This window comes from Pieris brassicae, chromosome 6 (genome assembly GCF_905147105.1).
Source record: "Pieris brassicae chromosome 6, ilPieBrab1.1, whole genome shotgun sequence".
NCBI classification, from domain to species: domain Eukaryota; kingdom Metazoa; phylum Arthropoda; class Insecta; order Lepidoptera; family Pieridae; genus Pieris; species Pieris brassicae.
Window position 1 is genome coordinate 9,664,872 of NC_059670.1, and position 21,753 is coordinate 9,686,624.

The 21,753-nt window shown below is 32.6% G+C and overlaps 2 protein-coding genes across 4 annotated transcripts; one reads left to right on the plus strand and one right to left on the minus strand.

The window, feature by feature from the left end:
- Positions 1–54: 54 nt before the first annotated feature.
- On the plus strand, positions 55–2,230 carry LOC123710758 (syntenin-1-like). Its single transcript, XM_045662915.1, has 5 exons — positions 55–227; positions 385–619; positions 700–1,037; positions 1,210–1,473; positions 1,671–2,230. Exons 2-5 carry the CDS (start codon positions 401–403, stop codon positions 1,717–1,719), a joined length of 870 nt encoding a protein of 289 aa, XP_045518871.1. The 5' UTR covers positions 55–227; positions 385–400; the 3' UTR covers positions 1,720–2,230.
- Positions 2,100–20,108, minus strand: LOC123710757 (sterol O-acyltransferase 1). 3 transcript variants are annotated; one of them, XM_045662913.1, is made up of 10 exons: positions 19,917–20,107; positions 19,322–19,534; positions 16,724–16,875; positions 10,812–10,948; positions 6,869–7,011; positions 5,552–5,681; positions 4,637–4,783; positions 4,209–4,346; positions 3,047–3,224; positions 2,100–2,739 (listed from the first exon to the last, which is right to left on the minus strand). In XM_045662913.1, exons 2-10 carry the CDS (start codon positions 19,531–19,533, stop codon positions 2,579–2,581), a joined length of 1,398 nt encoding a protein of 465 aa, XP_045518869.1. In that variant the 5' UTR covers position 19,534; positions 19,917–20,107; the 3' UTR covers positions 2,100–2,578. The 3 variants fall into 3 exon arrangements, with proteins under 3 accessions (XP_045518869.1, XP_045518867.1, XP_045518870.1); XM_045662911.1 differs by having other exon boundaries at positions 19,322–19,538; XM_045662914.1 differs by lacking the exon at positions 4,637–4,783 and having other exon boundaries at positions 19,322–19,538; positions 19,917–20,108.
- Positions 20,109–21,753: the final 1,645 nt, after the last annotated feature.

The window sequence follows — 21,753 nt, forward strand, 5'->3', positions numbered from 1 at the left end:
TCGCCATAGTCTGCTATTATTAAAAGTACGCCATGAGAGGTGACGTCTGACAGCTTGATGACTAACTCAACTTTACTAATTCGATAATCCGTAGCGTAAATCGTAATCCGTAACTAATTTTTGCTCTATCTCGCTCTCGTTCTCAATTTTCAACAAATATTTTAATTTAACCATTACAGTAATACAGTTGTCTGTAACTGATTGTCTTGGATTGTAATTTGTAGTGTGTACGTATTGTATTTGTGAATCATTGTGACATTTATAATTGTGAAATTCCGTCGTATTTTAAAGATTATTATCGACATCGTCTGTCCGCGGTTGAAAATATATTTCACTGAAATATATTTTCATAATACCTTGGTTATTTTAACAATCTCATTGTAGACGCTTCTTCATCATCATGTCTCTGTATCCCTCATTGGAAGATATGAAAGTGGATAATATGATACGCGCACAGTTGAGTCAACAGCAAAACGGACCACCATCTTTCCCACCTTATCAACAAAACACGTCGCCAAGTGCTCCTCATCATGTTTACCCCGCTCTTGGTGATTACATGGGGCTTGAATTATCTCAAGATGTGATCGCTCGCAATATGCCTGAATATCAAGTTCAAGTCGTAAGTATAAGCCTCAAGTAAAATGTTGTAATTTGTACAACAATAAATATTTCCTAATGTTGTGTAACCTATTTCTTCAGCCCCAACCTGGTGTACTAGCATCCTCATGTAATATGATAGCACCACTTTCATCACAGTCTTCAACTCTGTCTAAAGCAATTGTATCTGGCGCCATAAGGCAAGTGATGTTATGCAAAGACCGGGACGGTAAATGTGGACTAAGGCTTCATTCTGTAAATAATGGAGTATTTGTTTGTTACGTTGCTGCTGGAAGTCCAGCTACTTTAGCTGGTTTAAGATTTGGAGATCAGATACTTGAAATCAACAATGTATCTCTTGCTGGAATGTCAATGGAGCAATGTCATGCTATTTTAAAGAAGTCACCAACTAATGGAATCACTATGGCTGTTCGTGACAGGTACTCATTTCTTTGTCTATAAATTATATTTCAGTTAAAATTATGCAATTTCTTAATGAAGTAGATAAATAGCATAGAACTAATGACTAATACACCACTAAACAATAATATATTAGTTATTGGTATTGCAATGCCCTTCTGTGATAATGAATTTTATTGCTTTGTTTTTCAGACCTTTTGAACGAACAATCACTCTACATAAAGATTCGCTTGGACATGTTGGCTTTCAGTTTAAAAATGGAAATATAGTTGGATTGGTCAAAGATTCATCTGCAGCTCGCAATGGCTTACTGACAGACCATCAGATTCTGGAAATAAACACTATAAATGTTGTGGGCATGAAAGATAAAGAGATCTCTAAAGTTATTGATGATGGCCCGACTGTTGTGAATGTGACAGTAATTCCTCAATATATCTACAAACACATGATAAACAAGTAAGATATTGCCATGAGTCATAGGTTTTATATTTTAGATTATGGGGTTTTCCTTTTATTATTCTTATTTTCTCAAAGCTATAATTTCTATGTACTTTTGGAAAATGCTTTTTTTTTAATATTAATGACCGTATTTTTTTATAAAGCTCCTATAAGCATACATGTTTGTTTAGAACATTTTAAATTTCCTATTTCAGAATGTCAAATTCACTGTTCAAAGAGTTGGACCGCACACCTGCTGTTTAAGAAACTCAAAGCATTTCGCTAATTTTATCACGAATTTATCTTTAAGAACTTTTTTGTACACCTTTATTCTTGAGTATTCCATACCTTACTTTATTAGTTGATAGATAGTCAGTAAGGGCTGTGATCGAAATTTGCAAAATGTGTCATATTCTGCCATGTTTGGGACAAAGATTTGCCAATATTGAAGAGATTTAAGTGAAATTCCATTATAATATAGTATCAATGCCGCCATTAAAAGTTCAGAAAATATATTTCTATGTGTAATAGTAATAAGCTGTATTTACAAATAATAGACTTGTTTACATTTTATAAAATTTAATTAGATTTCTTATAACAATAGACATGCATTCCTATTTTCTTAATTGCTTATAGTAAATGTCAGATTTTGAAGAGATTTTTATGAACGACAATTTATTAGCTCTAGTTCTAGCGTAAGGCACATTTAAGTATAGGCCAAATATATGTTAGAGTTAAGTTTTATACATGTATCCAAATAAACACGTTTCTATAACTTAATTGTCTTATTTATGTCCTTTTTAAGTTAAAGGTGTTGTATGTTGTAAACATTATCTATGGTGAATGATATAGACTTCTAAGCACAACGTTTCGTAATGTACATTTGAACATAACATTTTCAGTAAGTAAATAAATCTCGATACAACGTCGAGATTTTGTCTTTTTACCAACATCTATACATCTTTTTTCCAACTTAGGAACAGTTGGTTTTACAAAAGTCGGTTCAGTAGCTTTTTATATCTGTATGTCCACATTTTTGTTGTGTATAGTATTGTTTTTTCAGTTCAGTTGATATTTGTAGCTAGAATATTTTTTTATTACTTTTATTAACAGTTATTGCTTTTTATTCTATATTTAAATCAAACGGATTTTCAAATGTCCAATTAGGTTTTAGTACTATTTTTGGACAAGACCATGACTTTGGTATGAAAAAGCTGTCATTTTCGGAAGGCGGACAGTTCTTTCGAGCAAAATATTCCATTGGGTAGAGACTCCATAACATTCCTGTAAAAAAATATTTTTTACTGTAAAACTATATCGTAACAATCCTAACATTATTTATAAGATTTTTTAAAAATATTTTAAGCTTTTTTAATACACGTAATAAAGTTACCATAAATTTACCAAGAAAATCTTTTTTATTGCATCAGTGGGATTCATTCTCATAAAATATGTTTCACATCGATCTAATGGTTCATGAAGCTAGTAAATTCAGTCGTAACCTAGCGCTAAGAATGTCAATGTTTTTAACATACTGTCTCTTAGCGCTAAGTTTCGACTATGATCTTATCAGCTCACTAAACATAATTACCTGTGCCTATGAAAAATGAAAGCCACATAAACATATTAAATATGCTAGGAAATCGTTTTCCCGCCGTAGCGGTGAGTGGCAGGAGCATCACACCCATAACGCCAAACTGTATCAGCAATACAGGATAGAAGAACCCAAAACCAAGTGCCAAGATAACTTCGTGAGCTACCGATGAAACCTGAAAGTTATCTGCTGTTTTAAAATACAACGATGTCCTCATAAGATGGCTGACCGGTGTTAAATATTACTAGATTTTTATGATCAAGTGTTATTTTAATGTTTTATTACTCGGCGCGTATAATATTGTACAATCTCCGAGGGCTCTATCGGCAAGACTACCGTTGTGGAACGCCTGACATTAAGGTCATACGGATGATATTACGTTTTCTATCTTATACCAAAGGGCTTACCCCGTTAAACCGACACGGGAGGTTAACAGAAAAAACAAAAGACGAAGCACATTGTTTCGTGTGATTATGATTGGTCCACAGTATCAACAATCATAGACGCGATCCTTTTTTAATTGTCTAGTTTTACCGATCCGTGCCGAGGGATGATAACGTAATTAGCTATTAACTAGGGCGAATATTCATCTTACATTTAGCTGGAAATATTTCAGTTATAAATACTTGTTCGATACTAAGTACATGCTAAGCCTTGACCTATCACAAGTTGAGAGTTTAACGATACAAGTTGTTGCAGAACATTAAAACAAGCGCGAGTTAAATATTCCATTACGTACTGACCTTAATTCGTAGGTCGTGCGTTTATTTGCGTGATGAAACTATCTAGAATATCACTTATTAATATATTTACTAATAAGGACGCATTTAAGCATATCAGGTGTATCTATCTGAGATTCTATAGTTTAGACTGCTGTTTATCCACTTAAATTGTATTGGTTTAAAAAGACAACTAAACAAGTCTTGGTCTTATCGTTTGACTAGATTGAATTACTGTTTTATAAAAGGCAATGAGTTTTGATTTCTAAAAATATCCATACAATAACTATATTGTTACACTATTTTGTAAGAAGGATGTGCTACAATTAAGCTGCTTTCTTGGTCGTAGATTTAATGACAATGCAAAATAGGTAAAGAATACTTTAATATCACATGAACTGTATTTAGAAGAAAGCACGTACTGTCGATATATTACTTACAAAGAATACGGTTACATAGGCAAGGGGACGCCCAGCGAAGGGGGTAATTGGGCGGAAAATGTAGTCACGAAGCCAAGATGAAACTACACGATTCCACGCCCGATAGTAATTAGAATACCTAGATTTGGTCCACCAATCCTGAAATAAAAAAATCTTTTTGTTGCATGTAAACATTTTTACTGTTTTATAATTAATAAGGTAAAGGTTACGTAATTACGCTATAGTAGAGACTTCAACGTAATAAATATTGATTTTAGGATTTGCGTTTGAAAGCGTAACACATATCCTTAAAAACATAAATTGTTGAAGTGTTCTCGTACTATACGCACTTAGATTCTATTTATAACATATATAAATGTAGGTATATTTTAAGGCCAAAAAGTACTACGCACAGATGTTGCGAAACATTATTATAAAGCTGTAGGTACCTCGTAAAAAAGACGGTCTCCAAATGTCATAATCTCAGCGAAGGCATTGAGCCAGGCGTGTAGAAGACAATAGAAGCCACATAGAAATGATATTAAACCGGGCAAAACACAGGCGAACATTCCGCGTACTACAGTACCAGCTTCAACCTATAAGAGTATAAGTTAATAAGGTCATCAGTCAATGTATGTGTAGTATAATTACACATTTAAAATTAAAATAAATAAATCAATGGCACTACAACATTTTTAGGTCTGGGCCTCAGATTTCTGTATCTGTTTCATGATTATTTGTTAATCTAATAAGCAAGTAGGTGATCAGCCTTCTGTGTCTGACGCACGCCGTCGACTTTTTGGGTCAAAGGCAAGCCGGTTTCCTTACGATGTTTTCATTCACCGTTCGAGCGAATGTTAAATGCGCACATAGTATGAAAGTCCATTGGTGCACAGTCGGGAATATAACCCACACCCTTAAGGATGAGAGTCGCACTCTGAAGCCACTAGGAGACTACCTATTATGCTAATTAAATGAAGACGTCAAAACTTTAAAACCTAATATTGTGTAAACCTATGATCCTTGAATTGTAGAACGTATATTTTTTGTATAAAGAAAAAAGTAAATGATAATCTGTTTCAATCTTTCTACAAGATAATATAATCGTAAAAGTAGAATTTTTATTACACAACAAGATGTCTTTACACTTTTGCCTTCATGCGCTTAAAAGTGTTGAGTTTCTTGGCCATTCGTCTCCACAAAAAAATTTTGGAAGGGGCATCTAAAATCGTCTTTATATGTAATTTAACTATCAAAAGTGCCATTTTAGGTGGTCTTATTAGAATAAATGATTTGACTTTGACTTCAAAATAATATCAAATTTTTAGCAAAATATACAAATATAGTGAGCAAGGGCTACTTACCTGTGGCTTTTTACCATAGTCAGACCAATAAGGCAATATAAATCGCTCCCAAAGAAAACAATTATAAAAGACGACAGCAGCGACCTCTGAGAAGTGAAACAAAACCATTCCCCACCTTATCTTCTTTGTTCTGAAAAAGATTATTTATTCATGAAAAATACTTGCTAGAATACTGGCTCTTAGATGGTAATGAATCCGTCTTTCCTCCTGTCGTATTGTTTAAATTACGTTTCTACTTTAATATTAAAATCCTTTGAGAAATATTTTGAAGTAATATTATAACATTTAGATCAATTTGTATAGTCTTTATTTATAAAACAGAAATAAACAATTATAAACACGGACAAGTCTAAAAGCTGAATCTCACCTGGCAATCATAAGTGATTTCTTTCATACAACCGAACCGACAACGTGTTTATAGTTGGAGCCTAAAACACCAGTCTACTTAACTATCTTCGTGGTTAAGTTAATCCATGATTAGTTACTTAATATAAAATTATTAGTACTCATAAAAACTTTATATTAATTTACTAAAAGTAATGCATTGAAATCGTAACTTTCTCCAAGTTTTTGTTAGTAATTCACGTGATTTAAACATACAGAATTTAATCTATAAATAAACGTAAAAATATATCAAATAATGAATGGTTAAAATAGTTAAATTGCAATTCAATACATGGAAGTACAAGTACTGCAAAACACGATGTATTCCCTTCCTCTAATAATGGTTACCTACATTTTCAACTTAGCGCAGGATATGTGACCTAAATTAAACATTGAACAATACTGCATGCTTTTCTATAGGAAATATTATTTATTTTTAACTATGATTAATTAATTGAATAACCGAATTCGTTTAGAATTGAAAGAAAGCTATTAAATAGGATATTATAAAGGGCTCCGTTGCTTTTGTTACTTGAGGTTCCGTAATCGTAACCGTACGAGATTATCGTAAATAGAAAACTAGGCATTCTTGGATTTTGGTAATATTTTTAGAATAGGTGAGAGTTTTGTTTTTACTGTTAATGTTGTGTGTGTATGTTATCTGGCTATTGATCGAAATCGAGATATGGACCGAATTTCTTACGTCTAGTTTATATGCCGTTTTTAACAGAAATATCAAAAATAATATCTCGCTATAACGTGACCTTATTACAACAGCTTTTAAACCGTATAAAATATAGGTAGATTACATAACAGAGTTTTCAATAAACATAAATTAAATAGTGAGGTTTTAGTTATTTTAGTCTTTTTAACATAGCAATACAATTCTTAGAAATAATAATACATTGCTTTACTTATTAATCCAATACATACCGAGGGTATGAATCTCTATAAATAAGTGTCGGTGCAAACAGGAAGTACAAGTAATGTTGGAATGGTGGCAATGGCCTCTGATCGTTGTGGCATCGGGGTATACAATCGCCTGCCACCGCGCAGATTTTCATTGCAAAACGGAACTGTAAGCAGAAGTTGGAGCGTTATTTGCCCGGAGTTAAAACTGTTCTTAAACAGTTCTTAACCCTGAACCTGTACAAGGAAAACATTGTAAAGACATACTAGTTGTTTGTTGAAAACCCAGAAATAGTGAGTAAAAACATAAAAAGTGTATACAAATACAATAAAACACATAAAGATCAATTGACTCGCAAGTGTAGAAATCGGTGACCCATAAAATGTTGTAGCATTACTGAATGTATGTATAGGAATTCGAAACTCTCATCCCTAAGGTGGTAGGTTTAATCTTCGATGTGACTCCGTAAATCTCTAATGTGACTTTATTTATGTGTGCATTTAACATTCGCTCGAACGGTGAAGGAAAACAACGTGAGGAAACTTGCTTTAAACCCAGAAAGGCGACAGCGTGTGTTAGCTACAGGAGGTTGATCACCTACTTGCCTATTAGATTGACAAATGACTATAAAATAAAACAAAACCCAGACCTAAAAACTTTAAGTGCCACTGGTTTTTATGTATCGGAATTGCAATTATACTTTCCATTTCATGTAATTGATTTTGAACACGTTTACGATTACCTTTGTAAACTATAAATAAAAGATACCTCTCTACGAAGTATTACACTTTATAGGGTACTGTGGAGCGTTTGTTTGATTTAAACCTTTTTGGTAATATAAAGTTAACGTCCGTAGAAAAAAATAGATAATGTGTACTGTAATGTGTACTGTAATGTGTACTGTAATGTAAAACATACATCCTTACACAATATTGAACTAACAAAAGAGAACCATCGTTTCTTCCGTTGCGTTACTATCACCTTATTATTATTCTCAAAATCTATATAGATAACATTGAATCGCGACATATGTTGCTAAGCGCAAAATTTGGAGATGGCAGATGGCATGCCAGTATTTTTTTTATTTATTCCTTGAACTCTCTACAAGATTTACGGAGAAACCTTCATAAAAAAGAATATACGCGAAACGAAGATCGCGGGGGCAGCTAGTTGTGAATAAAAATATTGACAATTTTATTATTTTTGCAATTGAAAGTGTAATAACCATTTCTCTAACATAAACCTAGTTTAGAAACAGAAAAGTCTATGGTTAATGCTTCAAGAGCAATATGGAGCAACTTAATTACCAACGAAGCAATGGTCATTACTAATGCTCTCAGTTAACAGGAACGCAGTGCCCAATAAATATGAATCAAGTTAATACTTAGGGGAATTACTCATTGCGAGTTTAGTGCACGTATTTACGTGAAATAAAAACACGTACAAAATAACAATACCATTCGATCGTTGAATGTATTTTAATTATCAAGTATCAGGCACAGAAGGCTGATCATCTATTTGCCAATTAGAACAATTATGTAACAGATATAGAAATCTGAACGGTTTCACGCCACTGTTTTTTTAAATAATTTAAATAAAGCAAATATTATTAAATATAACACATGTAAATCTTAATTAATACAAACAAGTTGAGGTGGTATGGTAATACAATAATGAATAGATTGTATCTCAAGGTGGTTTAATTTTATTATCAGATAGTGTAACAAATATATCAATTAAGTGCCTTGATAAGGAGAAAAATAGGGCGATGGCGTCATATTACGGAGTGATGTAGGACTTGGTAATGGTGTTTGTCAGCGGCACCCGGCGTTGGAACTGTTATTTACTAGCGTTCACCGCGGTCTGACGAGGGTGTCTGATTTATGTTACATTTCACTTTCTACACTGTTTTACTGAATTATGTCTTTATTTTTTTACCATACAAGGAATCGAATACAGCATGTAAACTTTATCTCTTAGACTCATAAGTGATACATTTTAGAATTAAAAACTTAGCAAACTTTATATATTTTATGTAGCTTTTGTTTGCTAAATGCCACAGGCTAAACTTGCACAAGTAAAATCTTTGTATTGAATTCTTTAATTAACGACAACCGTCAAAGGTTACAAAACGTCCACACCAATAAGGTACTACTAGCTACGGCGTAGCAGGTATTGCTACGAGAATAAATCTCGTTATGTTTCTAAAGCTGTCTTTTTACACGTGCTTTCAACAACAAAAATTACCTATTTATATTCAAATAATAATTGCTGAAAAAAATCGTAATAAAGTCCCATATGTAAACAGAAAGACAAATGTCTCAAAAGATCACGTCATAATATTTTTAATGCTGACTTTTTACACGTGCTTTCAATAAAACAATTACCCAAGTTTCTGGCTGATATAGGAAGGGATTGTTGTTTGGAACTTTGACATGAACTTAGAGCAACTTCTATAGTGTTTACGAGGAATTCGGGAACAATTTAATAAGTTATCACAGCTAGTAACTTCACTAACGTTGAAATTTAAATCAAATGTTATTCGAATAACGGTTTAATAACTAGAATTATATTATTTATACTAACAAAATGCCAAACAATAATTATAATATCGACTATATATATATAGACTATTTTAGAAGCTGCAATTCTACCATAATACCATATGGTAGTTAGGGAGCGTTCAAGTATTACGTCACGCAATTTTTGGAGATGCTTGACCCCCCTCCCCCATGAAACGCAGTGTAACTGTACTGGTAAGTCGAAAATAATATTATCAATAACGCGTAATCCCCACCCCACATCTTAACGTTTTACAAGATGCCCCCCGGCTCAAAAATTCATTACGTAATACTTGAACACTCCCTTCGGTTCGATTCCCGATACAATAATTCTTTGTTTTGGAAGTCATGAACAGGAGCCAAGCCTAGTGATAGGTACCAATAAAATAGATACACTAATGCAGCATCTTGCCACATTGGAGGTTTATATATTTATTTAAAAAAAAAAAACTATCATAGTGTTACGAGCTAGGGGATCGGTTAGAAAATGCCGTGAATTTATTCAAGGGTTTATTTCTTGATAAATCAATGAGGAATTTATGGGCACAAAATTAATTGCAGAGATTCACTAATAACACACAAAAACACAGTCACTAATTACTTCACTTCTGCACACTTCACACAGTACTTTATCACTTATATTCACTTTATTCGCACTTTATCGCTTCGGTGTTTCACTCTTGTTATCGCATTCAAAACTAAGTGACTAGTCGCGTTTCGGCTCGCTTATATATCCCTGGGAATAATTCTAAACAATATTCGAGAACTTTCTAGGCGGGCTTGCTACTGAGTAGCGATTGCACAATTCTAGAACGTTCGCACTCTTTGTCTCTTTCGCACGTTGCTCCGTCCTTGTCGTACGGCGTTCTAGAGTGCTCGTCTATTTTCGAGAAAGTTCTGATCTTCTCTCTCTCTCTCTCTCTCGTATCATTTCGTCCTTGTCTCACACCTAGAAAGTTCGGTCTAGAATATTCCTTCATCAAAGGGGTATAACTAGGCCTGAAAACGCCTGAAAATGGGTCTCCTGAAAACTGCACCACTCGACTACACATGTTCTGAAACCGACTGAAAAAAGGTTTCAGCTTCCTGAAAACTAGGGTAACATTATGAAAATTACAATTTTCTAATATGTGATTGACCCTCTCCTGAAACGGTCAGAAATCATATTACAGCCTGCTGAAAAGTTCACTAACTAGTGGAAAAATCTATAAACATTGCAGTCGACCCGTCTTCGTAACAATAGTTTTTATAAACACTCGGCTTTTTTACACTCAGTATAATGTACCCTGTCAAACAAGTAACAACTAGTATTTGTATTATACGACCACGGTCACATAGATAAATAGTTATGTAAGCTATAAATTATTAGCAATTTTTTTACATTTAAATTTGCATTTCCACTAACCATTTCACAAGTCACCGCCACAGATGACCCCACAGCAAGATGTTTTCTTCCTAATTCCCAGCATGGCACTCCAATCAGACATATTTGCAGTAGAATGAGGCAAATTACACCAACCACTGCTAGAAGTTGACAGGACGCTGTAAATATCCATATTATATAGTATTAAACTAGTACTAGAGTATGAAATAGTATTAGCAGTAGTCTTCCTAGAGGTAGGATAATGATTGCACACGGGTGCTACCTAAATTTACATGGGAGAAGCTTCGGAACCTAATTTAAAAGCCAGCATTCTAATGTCGTGATTTCCGCCTGAAGAAATTGGCGCCAGTACTTTATTCTACTCTCTATTCTATATTCCTAATAGTGTGTGATCCCAAGATATCAACATGGCTACGTATTTAAATAGCTATACCGAATAATAAAAACGTTAAAACCACACTATTCCGTTGCTAGTACGTAGCTTGCATTAGTCCCAACAATGGCCGACCGCCGTACTGTTTGTAAAAAAAAATCAACACGAGAAAAAATTGTACTGATAAAGTGTTATAACGACGGCTTCATCCTATATTATTTATAGGATTAATGTATTTTTTATCGGTGACGCCGGGACCGATCTATCATGAATTTGTATTCATTTCAAAAGACCTAATGGGAAACCTTCAAATAAAGCTAAGTCATCAGATAATATAGTGTCACGGGATTTAAGTGCCATTAGATGTGTTTCTCAATGCTCCAAGTGTTTTCAGTAAATTAAAATAAGAACGTTCTGAATTTAAGGTGGATCACCCAACTAAAATAAAATAAATAAATCATTGGCGCCGTTACGCCGACACCGTTTCGAGTCTAGGTCTCAGATTTCTGTATCTCTTTCATGATCATTTGTCAATCTAAAAGTACGTAGGTAATGGGCCTTCTGTGCCTAACACAAGCCATAAATTTTTGGTCTAAGGCAAGCCTAAGGTTTCCTCACTATATTTTTCTTCACTGTTCCAGCGAATGTTAAATACGCATTTAGAAAGAAAGTCCATTGGTGCACAGCCGGGGATTGAACCTACAAGATGCGAGTCGCGCGCTGAAGCTAGGCTCACAATTTATTTGTCAACAGGTTCTGGATTGGCTTACCAGCGAAACTACTAGGGTCGATATACATATCACAAAAATATTCATGAATAGCGGAATTTCAAACGAATTGACGCATGATTGCGCATTGAACAACAAATTGCCCATTCCCTATAATGAAGTCAAATGATATGTATAGCTCTGTTTTTTGAAAAAAATAATAAAGGCTTAAATTAGCGTCGTGACCTTATATCTTTCTAAGTTCGTTACTGTGATTACATTGGATTTGGTAACAGGATAAACGAGCTTTCGAACAAAAAGGTTTATACAGATTAGACCCAGTTAGTTTTGCAACGATCGTTGGTCGGATCAACCATCTTTACATACATAATAGTAACTGCGTATATTTCAAATAAATATTTGTTGATAAATAATTGGTACTTTATATATACAAACGAGTTATTATTTTACAACAACTGTAACTTGTAATATATACAATTGATCTCCGGTTTTGACTGTTGGGAACACTTTTGAATTTTTCAATACTAATATTTTTTTTGATACTTTTACACTTTTTGGCTAAGTCCTCGTCCTAATCCCTCCATTCCTATTTGCACTATGCCACTCTCTATCAAGTAAATGCCATTTTTTAACTTATTCATGAATTAAAATAAATAAATAGTCTTATTAAACCGACATATCTAACATAACTCCTGATGCTCTTGACCAATGACAGTAAAGCGCCATTGGTACACCTTAAGTGTTTTAATTTCAAAGAGTTTAAAGTACCACAGAAAAGACTGACTTACTATTATGAAAAATACTATAAAACCGGGATTATTTGCTACCCTTGTAACCCTGTTATATAGCTAGCGAATGTTGACAATATGTGTTTTGATTGTGTTATGTGTCAACAGAGCTTTTTCTAAATCATGCAGTTGCCGTAATTTTCCTTTGTTTATTTTGTTTGTGTGTAACTGTTAAATATTTATATTTCAAAAGTTCGATATTCGTTCTAACTGTCCAATGATTTTAGACTAAACAACAAATTTAATGTAAATGTTTGGTTAATAATCAGCCTGGCCTGATCAGTGTGTAAGTTTTAAAAGAGGCGCAAGAAACGCAGTTAAGTGATGCTAGCTATGGACACGCTTAATGCCAATTTAAAAAATAGGCAGTTGGCTCCATATAGTGGTGGTGAGCGGTAAAAACTGCCTTAAAAACGTAATACGTATTTTGTATTCTGCCTTGACGTCCGATAATCTACCAAAATTTCTGGTTCCTAATATAGTTTTATGTCGGCGATAGTTTTCTCAAATAATATTAAAATGAAAAAAAAAAAGTTTAAAGAAGTAGCTATAACTTGTTAAACATTATTTTATATTATTTCTGCTTCCAAACATCACAAATGTTAAAATGAGGACAAACAATTACTAATGAAAATATGTTGAAACGTGTGAAAATGACATGAGAACTTAAGAAGGCCTAAGAATGCATTTATTATCATCTGAGTAAAAGTTAGTTTCTATTTGGTTGACAGTATACAAACTCCTTCAAACTAAATATATAGCTTTACTGTTTCCCATTATGCACTTAAAACTTACAATAACATTAGAATTGATAATCTCCGAGCAAAGGTTATCATCCAACGATAGCATAGATGCTTCTTTATTAAGTATTATTATGGATAAGTTGGTACATTTACTCCGGTATATGTTTGGTTCATACATTTTCACAGATACAAAATTAAGCTTATCCAAACGAACTATTCTATAAAAAGCATTCCTTGAACTTGAACGTTTAAACTTAAGTACTTAACTCTCATTAAGTTAAAGGAACAGTACAGTGTACATCTTCCCGTCTTTATCCATTAGATTAGTCAGCCAGCCAGCCATATTCGCGTTAATTCCTAATACCGACACGAACCATTCTATAAGAAGCGTTCCAAAACATTTTGTTTCCCGGGAAGCTTAAAAATAATAACATCAGGTGAGCCTCCAGCCCGTTTGCCTCCTATTACATAAAAATATATTTGGAAATGCAAATATGTAAAGAATTTGCACACTATGTGCCTTATGTAGTGATTTTTTTTATCTAAACAATTTTTAACTAATATGATAATATGAACCTGAAACAATTATATACCTATTATCGAATGCAATTTAATATATTTTGACAGTACATATTGTACCTATACCTATACCTATACCTTCAAACTGCAACAATGTAACGTTGTTGAAAAGAATTTAAAATGATAACATTATCGTTAATTGAATTATTCAATCAATAATTGGGGTTCATCACAGTTCACAATGATGCTGTGTAACGTTGATTGCATGGTTACAGAACATGTCAAGTGATTTCAAGTATAGGTTACATTTTTGTGTATGGAGTTATGTAACGTTACATAAGTTAAGTTACATATATATATATATATTTTAGTAAATAATTTGTTTGCAATCATCGCACATGAAGCCTAAATGAGCCCTTTAGTTTTTCCCACAGTCATTAATTGTAATAATCATTCTTGTTTCCGATAATGTCCAAAAAGGTCACCTTATATATTGAAGTTTTTTATTAGCGTCGCAACACGTCGTCTAATTTTATGTTAGTTATAAGCTCGATTTATACGATTAAATCTAGTTAACACCCAGTTTCAAACAAAGTGTTTAATTTAAAATATATTTGAACATATCTACAACAACCGCCACCGAACTTAATTCTTTTCAATAAAAAAAAACAAAATATTTTTTATTTATCTTACTACTTTCGAAGACTCATATTGCACTTTTAATATACAAAAATAAATATAATTTTGATATGTTTTCTAGTATTTATTTGTGTATCTATATTATTATAGAAACATTTCTTCTTTTCAGGCAGGCTTTTCCTTATCTAGATCAATACAAATATAAAAAATATATTTCTGGATTTAAGTAGCAAACACGTCGTAGCATAGATTAAACCAAATAAATTGTCAAATGAGTTGCCTGAGGTAATCTCCTAATCAAATGTCTTTACGGCGACATAAGCCTTAATTGCGCCTACAATCCGATGCGTATTACTACGATGACGTCACATCCTAAATAGCGCTAACATGTTCCGCTAAAGATATATATATAACATCGCGACTGTAGCCTCTGGGGCCTTCAGACAGGTCAGTACGTTCACTAGACGAAGTGTCTCCGTTTAGGGAGGAGGAACAGTTCACCATCCTTCGGCTACAATTGTTACGGGTTTCATTTCATCAAATCCGGCACAATGGAAATCGTTAACAACTACTGGTTCTGTATTCTGTGGTGACTGTGCTTTCAAAATAAACTCAATTGTTCCATTCATCCATGAACACGAATTATCTGCATAATTCGGCAAAGTTTTAGCTAAATACAACACAATTTATGAAGATGTTGACATTTTCTACCTTCCAGAAGATCAGAAAATATAATAGGAAGCGAGGGTAGTTTGACTTTATTTAGTAGTAGTAACAATTTCATTTTTCATTAAAATCTTTAATGTAGTTTGTTTAATTTAAATTTTCTTTTGTTATCCATTCATGTATTTAATGACTTATGTTTTCTGTTACGTATATTTTGTTCAACAATGTAATATGTATGCGTGTAGCTATATCATTACTTAAAAATAAATATATAAACCATATTATAGACCTTACTAAATCAATATTTTTGTAGTATATAAGTAAGGCAAGCAATACGCGGCATCATTAACGTCTCACCAGGAATCGAATCAGCACGAGACTGCTATATGCTCACCATTACGTCACGAAGCTTAATTAAATCAAATCGTGGCAAATCAATTGATTAATTAAATAATAATTACTATACAGTGCATAGAAATACGAAACCGGGTCACACCGTATCATACTTCGTATAAAAGCCTCAGAGCCCTGGGGTTTTATTATAAGTACCTAATAAACAGCGGTAGAAATAATCCTATATAGCGTTATTTCGTGTGTTTATACCAACGCTGTGCAAACTTTGATTTCTGAGATTAATGCCTAATACTTTTTGTTGCGGATTTGGCGCGGATGTGATAACCTATAAATCTCCCACACCAGGTCTTTGTCGTCCTTTTGAAATATTAAATTTTTCTACAAAGCCATTGTCATTCTATGTAATTAAGCTTGATGTCAATGGACAATATGACGTAGGTTTTGTGAAAGATTTTTGAGTTAATAAGAAAATTATTAATGATCCGGTTGACTGGCTTTTTGTCATTTTGATTAAACTTGCTGGCTTTTGGGCTTCATTTGAGCAGATATATTTTGAATCCCGCGCCTACCACCTCACCTACTGACTTGTTAAAATAGTCAAAAATCTGTAACCTACCGCCGGGATTACAGTAGTACCGTGTAGGATTATTATTTCATTTATGAATTTTAAAACTATGACTACAAGATTCAGATCATTATTTATCATACTATATAAAAATACTTTCCAAATTTGCGTGTTCTTCTATAAATATATTTATATTATAAACTTATTTTTAATAATCGTTATTTAAAGAAAACACTTTTTTACCGGATTGAAGATATGTATTATTATAAGTTTATATAAATTTATAATAATACATAGTTTCAATCAGCGGTGTAACCACGCAAGCTGTTAGCACGCGAAACTTTGGAAAATTTTGAAATAATTATAAGTTTATAATAATATAGCTTCAATCTGGTGAAAAAGTGTTTTCTTTGAATGTAAAAGCTATGTTAGCAAAAGACAATAATAGTTATTAATAATAAGAATTATTATCTACCCAGAAAGGAATAAAGTAACTTACTAATATAATAATGTAACTATAGAATAATGTATTCAATATCATAGACAATTTTATGTTACCTGCACTTTTTTTCACCAATTTTCTCGTAGTTGCATATATCCGTAGCCCCGGATAGAAAATAAGAGCGACAGTAAGCTCGAACAGCCAAATCTTGAAGGCACGCTTGATGTCACCGAAACCATACACCACAGATGCAATACCAACATTCAATCTGGAAAATTCAATTTCGTATTCATTTTATTTGCGAAGATTTCGTATCAAGTTTAGGTAAGACGCGTTCTGTAGCATATGTGTTAACAATAGATATTTGCGCTCCGTGGACGTATTCGGAACTTAAAAGAGGCAACACGGTTCTCAGAGAACTTATTATACTTGTAGTAAACAACAGGAGTTGTTTGGATAGTCGAAACGCTATCATCGTACATAACGAAAATATTGAAGGCCTTGCTAACTAAAATAGTAACAATAAATTATAACAGTGGAGCAATTTGATTGTTATGGGGGGGCGGGGGGAATATTAAAATTATTTGCAATTAGAATTTAAGTGTTTAATTATATGTTTTAATTAATGTGTATCGTTAAAATTAAAAGTTATGTCAATTACAATTTGTCATAAGGTTGTTATAGATTATATTCAGCCATTGAAACGCAGTTCTGTTTCGCCTTTCATATGTGTTTATTTAGAGCCTGGGGCAAATATCACATAAACTGATACGGACATGGACTCTAACAATACCAGAAACCTGGCAATTGAGTTGCCTAAGAGTCGGTATGACTATCAAACTTGTTAAAATAACTCGAGTACATTTAAAATTACCTCTATTTTAACTATTACAACGGCTGGTATTGTACATTTGAAAGAAACATGTAAAGTAGTGATAGTTGATTTTTCGAATTGTTTTATTACATAACTTAATTTAATTTAACTATACTAACAATAGTTTCATTAATTCTGTGAAGCTCCAAAGTCCTTTGTAGCCTACAAAGGACTTAAGGGGTGATTTGCATAATATTTTACGACCGTTTTAGAATGGTATTAAGTGGACTTATTGTCTCGCAGAGTTATTTCTGGATTATTTGATTTCAATGTTTACATATGTTATAAAATTTGGTCGTAAAATATCGTTTCATCGTTGTCTGAATTATTTATATAAATGTCATACACTTTATAGTGAAATACCTGTGCGTCTTATTTAACATGTAACGGTAATAAACCGAAATATATTTTGTTTTTTAAAGATTTAAATTAATAATATTCGGCTAGGAGTTCTTCAAAGTTAAGAAGACCTAAATGTGCAGAAAATTAAATACTTTTAATTTAGATATTAAGTATCAAAATGATTACCGTCAACGTATACTGAGCAGTTTTGTCAACGTAACAAAGAAGGTATAGTGCAGAAATCTCACGGCGGTTATCTTTCCGTATATCTGTCGTTAGTTTTTTAGTGAAACTTCTTTATCGGCGTTGGAAAAAAATTTACCGTCACATTTTTAAATTACGCGTTACATTTTTCGGTTACGCGTCAGATTTTTCCGTTACGCGTCATCTTATGGCCCGTAGTAGGGCCACGGTTGATTCGAAGCCATTAATAACAAAAATATATAATACCGATAACACTGATAGTAATAATTCTATTATAATTAATGAAATTCTGTAACAATCTTCGTGCTATAAGGTAGAAAAAGGTTAAATGAAATAATTGTATTACTCTATGATAAAAAAAGCCTTTTGTTAAACTTTATTTAACCAATTTCTGTAAAGTTGCATACAGGCGATCATATTTCGAAAAATAAGGTCATAAAGAAGTTTCATTTCTTACGTGTGTACACGGACACATTTTATTTTATTAGTTGTCTCTGCACAAAGACACAATTTAACATTACGATTACTTAACTATAGACTAATAAGTAATTTAAAACTAATGTTATTAATAAATAAATAATAAACGGCTTAAATGTAGGAGTCTTTCCCTACTTCTATTCTGTGCCCTTTGGAGTACAGACTCTTGGTCCGTAGGGTTCAAGTGCACAGGCACTAATTAAAGAATTATTTTGGTACCTGGTAGATAGTACCAGTGACTCCAGAGCTAGTGCTTTCCTCGCTAGCGGCGAAATGCTGCCAGTGTTAAAGGTTTTGTAAATTTAAAAAGTTTAGTACTTGTGCCAAACTTTTGTTTTAATGTTCTTGTTATTAATTTTTAATTATTTTTATAATTACGTTTAAGAAAATTGTAAATACTGTATATTTCATTGTTAAGGTTTTACTAAACCATATATTCCATTACCAATTTACGATATTATTTAACATAAGTGTCAATAGCACGACTTACAGACTCAATTAAGGAAATACACTCTGATTTGTGTACTATTTTTTATCCACTTACCACTTAAGACTAACATGCACTTACACTAATCCACTAAAATAATTAAAATAATGATCTTAATTTTTTGTATAAATTGCGTACATCAAAAGCTGTTTTTCATCGAATCTAAGAGCGTTTATTTACAACGAGAATTTATTTTTAAAAAACATGTGAAACTGGCGAGTGAAAGAGAACGACGACGCTCGTATGAAAATTCATGATCTATGTGATAACTAAATAGGTTTCCATTCGGCAAAAGTGTATATAGAAAGATTATAGTAATGTTTTACTTGCTTTCCACGTTCCACGATGTCGTAAATGACTGTGTCCAAGAAAAGCATGATCAAAATGGCGACAAATATGTGATAAATCGCCTTTATGTGTAGCGACTCATTCATGAGTACTGTTAAAACGGACTCCCTATGGACGAATTCTGGATCTTTATCTTTTTCTTTCGAATAACCATTATCATTTTCGTGATTCCGTCGGCGAGCAACGCGTTCCATACTATCTAAAAAAAGGTAAAAATGTTAGGTGGTTATCAAAAACTTGTCTTATTAAAATGAAAGGTAGTTTGTAGTAGACATTCGTTTAAAACATCGTTAATTTCATAGTACTTTATACTCGTATCTTTGACATCGTATTAATCAAATATTTCCGCATCGACTTAGGAAATTGGGTCTTTTTTGAGTCTGTTGTACACACTTGATTTATGAATTGATAGTAAAATATTATATATTTTTGTTCCCAAATATACAAGATTAAATTACATTTTGATTTTGTTAAATAAAGTTGCCCTCCTTTTTAATTAATAATGTCAATTGTATTATGTTTCTGTACTTGCAATGAAGTGTAATCAATAATAAAATAAATTGAGGCGAGTACTTACGTCTGTATACGGATATTCAAATGTTTACTGAACGAAACTGATGTAACCGGCAGTGTTTACGCACTTAACTGATAGCAAACAAAATAGTTCTATGTATTTTCTAGATGACCCAATTCAATAATTGTTTTACTGTCAATAATTAAGCGTACACGACTATCTTGAAGAATAAATCGATTGAACTGCTTTCAAACATTTTATCACCATGGGATGCGATGAACTACGTATTGTTTTTATCGACAGCTGTTGGTGTGATAAAGAGTTACAAAGTAATTATTACAACTCATTAATTTTAAAAGAAATGATGAAATGTTGCTACGTGACACTTTGTGATATTGTATAAGGTTTAAGTGAAACATGTAGGGCTTGAATCCCGGTGCATTAATAATAATTTATTGCAGGAATGTGGTACAAAAAGGTGGTACAATAGTAAGTTCGCATATTCTGCCACACACAATGGCGCGCAAATTTGTCTTCAAAGGAGTTTTACATTTTACTTTATTAGTCATATGAATTGGTCAATTCTTATATTATTTGGATTGTACAAATCATATCATACGTTATTAAATTTATATCAACTAGAGTGTCTCATGCAAATAATCATTTATTGAATAAAACATTTTTTCCAAAAATAATACACCAAGTCGATTTTTAAATACTCTTTTTGTAAATTATTGTAATCCTTAATTACCATACAAAAGGTGTTTTTCCTAAACTTCTAGATTGATTTTGGCACAGCCAATTTCTCCCCATGTCTACTTCTTACTTCGACTTCTACATTCGACTAAAAATATGTATGTTTCTGTGCACGAATAAGGACATTTCTAAAGTATAAATACAGGGAAGAGAAAAAAATTGAGCATCTTAAATAAGGGTACGCAACGGTAGGTTAAGTTAAACAGTTTGCTCCACAAATTGCTCTAATACATTTCTTTTGAGCCTTAAATAACTTATTTACTTCGACTTAATTTCCCCAAACTATAATTCCATATCTAAGTATATATATGAAACATATGCATGATAAGCAGCCAATAACGTATCATGGTTAACAGTTATCCTTAGTTGTTTCAACACAAAATGAAGCGGTCTATTTTGTTCTGTAATTTTTCAGTGTGTGCTTTCCAACTACAAAATTTATCTACCTTGTTTGTTTAAGGTAGGCGGGAAGACTAGACTCCGAGGATCACTTGCATATGGTCGTTTTGCGACCCGACGTAGTTATAGCAGGTATTTTGGTGGGAGATGTCAATATTGGTGATAATCTCTCATTTGTAATTTGTTGTGAAATGATAGAGAAATTATATTCCTCAAATTGTTTCGTCGTTGAAAATAGTATGATTTAAGTTTAACCATTTATATTCTATGAAACAATTATTTAATCTTTTCATCACAGCCTGTGTTATAATTCATAAGTATTCGCAATATGCGATGGAGTTAAAACGAAAGTGGATTAATGCGTTAACCAATTTGTAAAACTTAATTTAATATCCTTCAGAGGATTTGAGTGTTAAATTAACGAATTAATTATTACTGTGAGAAATTTTCGAGCTATAAAGTACTTGTCTCTAGTACATAGAGCGAACGAAAATCTATGTTTTTATGATTGTTTGACCACGGTTTCAGACTGGTCATGTAGACAACAATATGTAATTAAGATAATTATTATATAGATGACCCGATGAACTTCGTATCACCAATATATATTTGTGTCAACACTTAATAAAAATTTTTAAAAAGAGAAAAAGAAATACACATTTCTGAGAGCATAAATATATGACAATGTTTTATTTCAAAAAAATCAAACACATCAAATTTTCCTTAGATTTAGTTAACCAACCCA

What these genes read in the sequence shown, in the direction of transcription:
- LOC123710757 (XM_045662913.1), bottom strand. Translation starts at nt 19,533, where the DNA reads ATGGAACGCGTTGCTCGCCGACGGAATCACGAAAATGATAATGGTTAT. An exon ending in TGGCGGTGACTTGTGAAATG is followed by an intron (nt 7,012 to 10,811) that starts GTTAGTGGAAAT and finishes TTCTGCTTACAG; the next exon opens with TTCCGTTTTGCAATGAAAAT. An exon ending in TTCATTTTTCATAGGCACAG is followed by an intron (nt 2,740 to 3,046) that starts GTAATTATGTTT and finishes ATTTTTTTACAG; the next exon opens with GAATGTTATGGAGTCTCTAC.
- LOC123710758 (XM_045662915.1), top strand. Translation starts at nt 401, where the DNA reads ATGTCTCTGTATCCCTCATTGGAAGATATGAAAGTGGATAATATGATA. An exon ending in CTGAATATCAAGTTCAAGTC is followed by an intron (nt 620 to 699) that starts GTAAGTATAAGC and finishes CTATTTCTTCAG; the next exon opens with CCCCAACCTGGTGTACTAGC. An exon ending in ACTATGGCTGTTCGTGACAG is followed by an intron (nt 1,038 to 1,209) that starts GTACTCATTTCT and finishes TTTGTTTTTCAG; the next exon opens with ACCTTTTGAACGAACAATCA.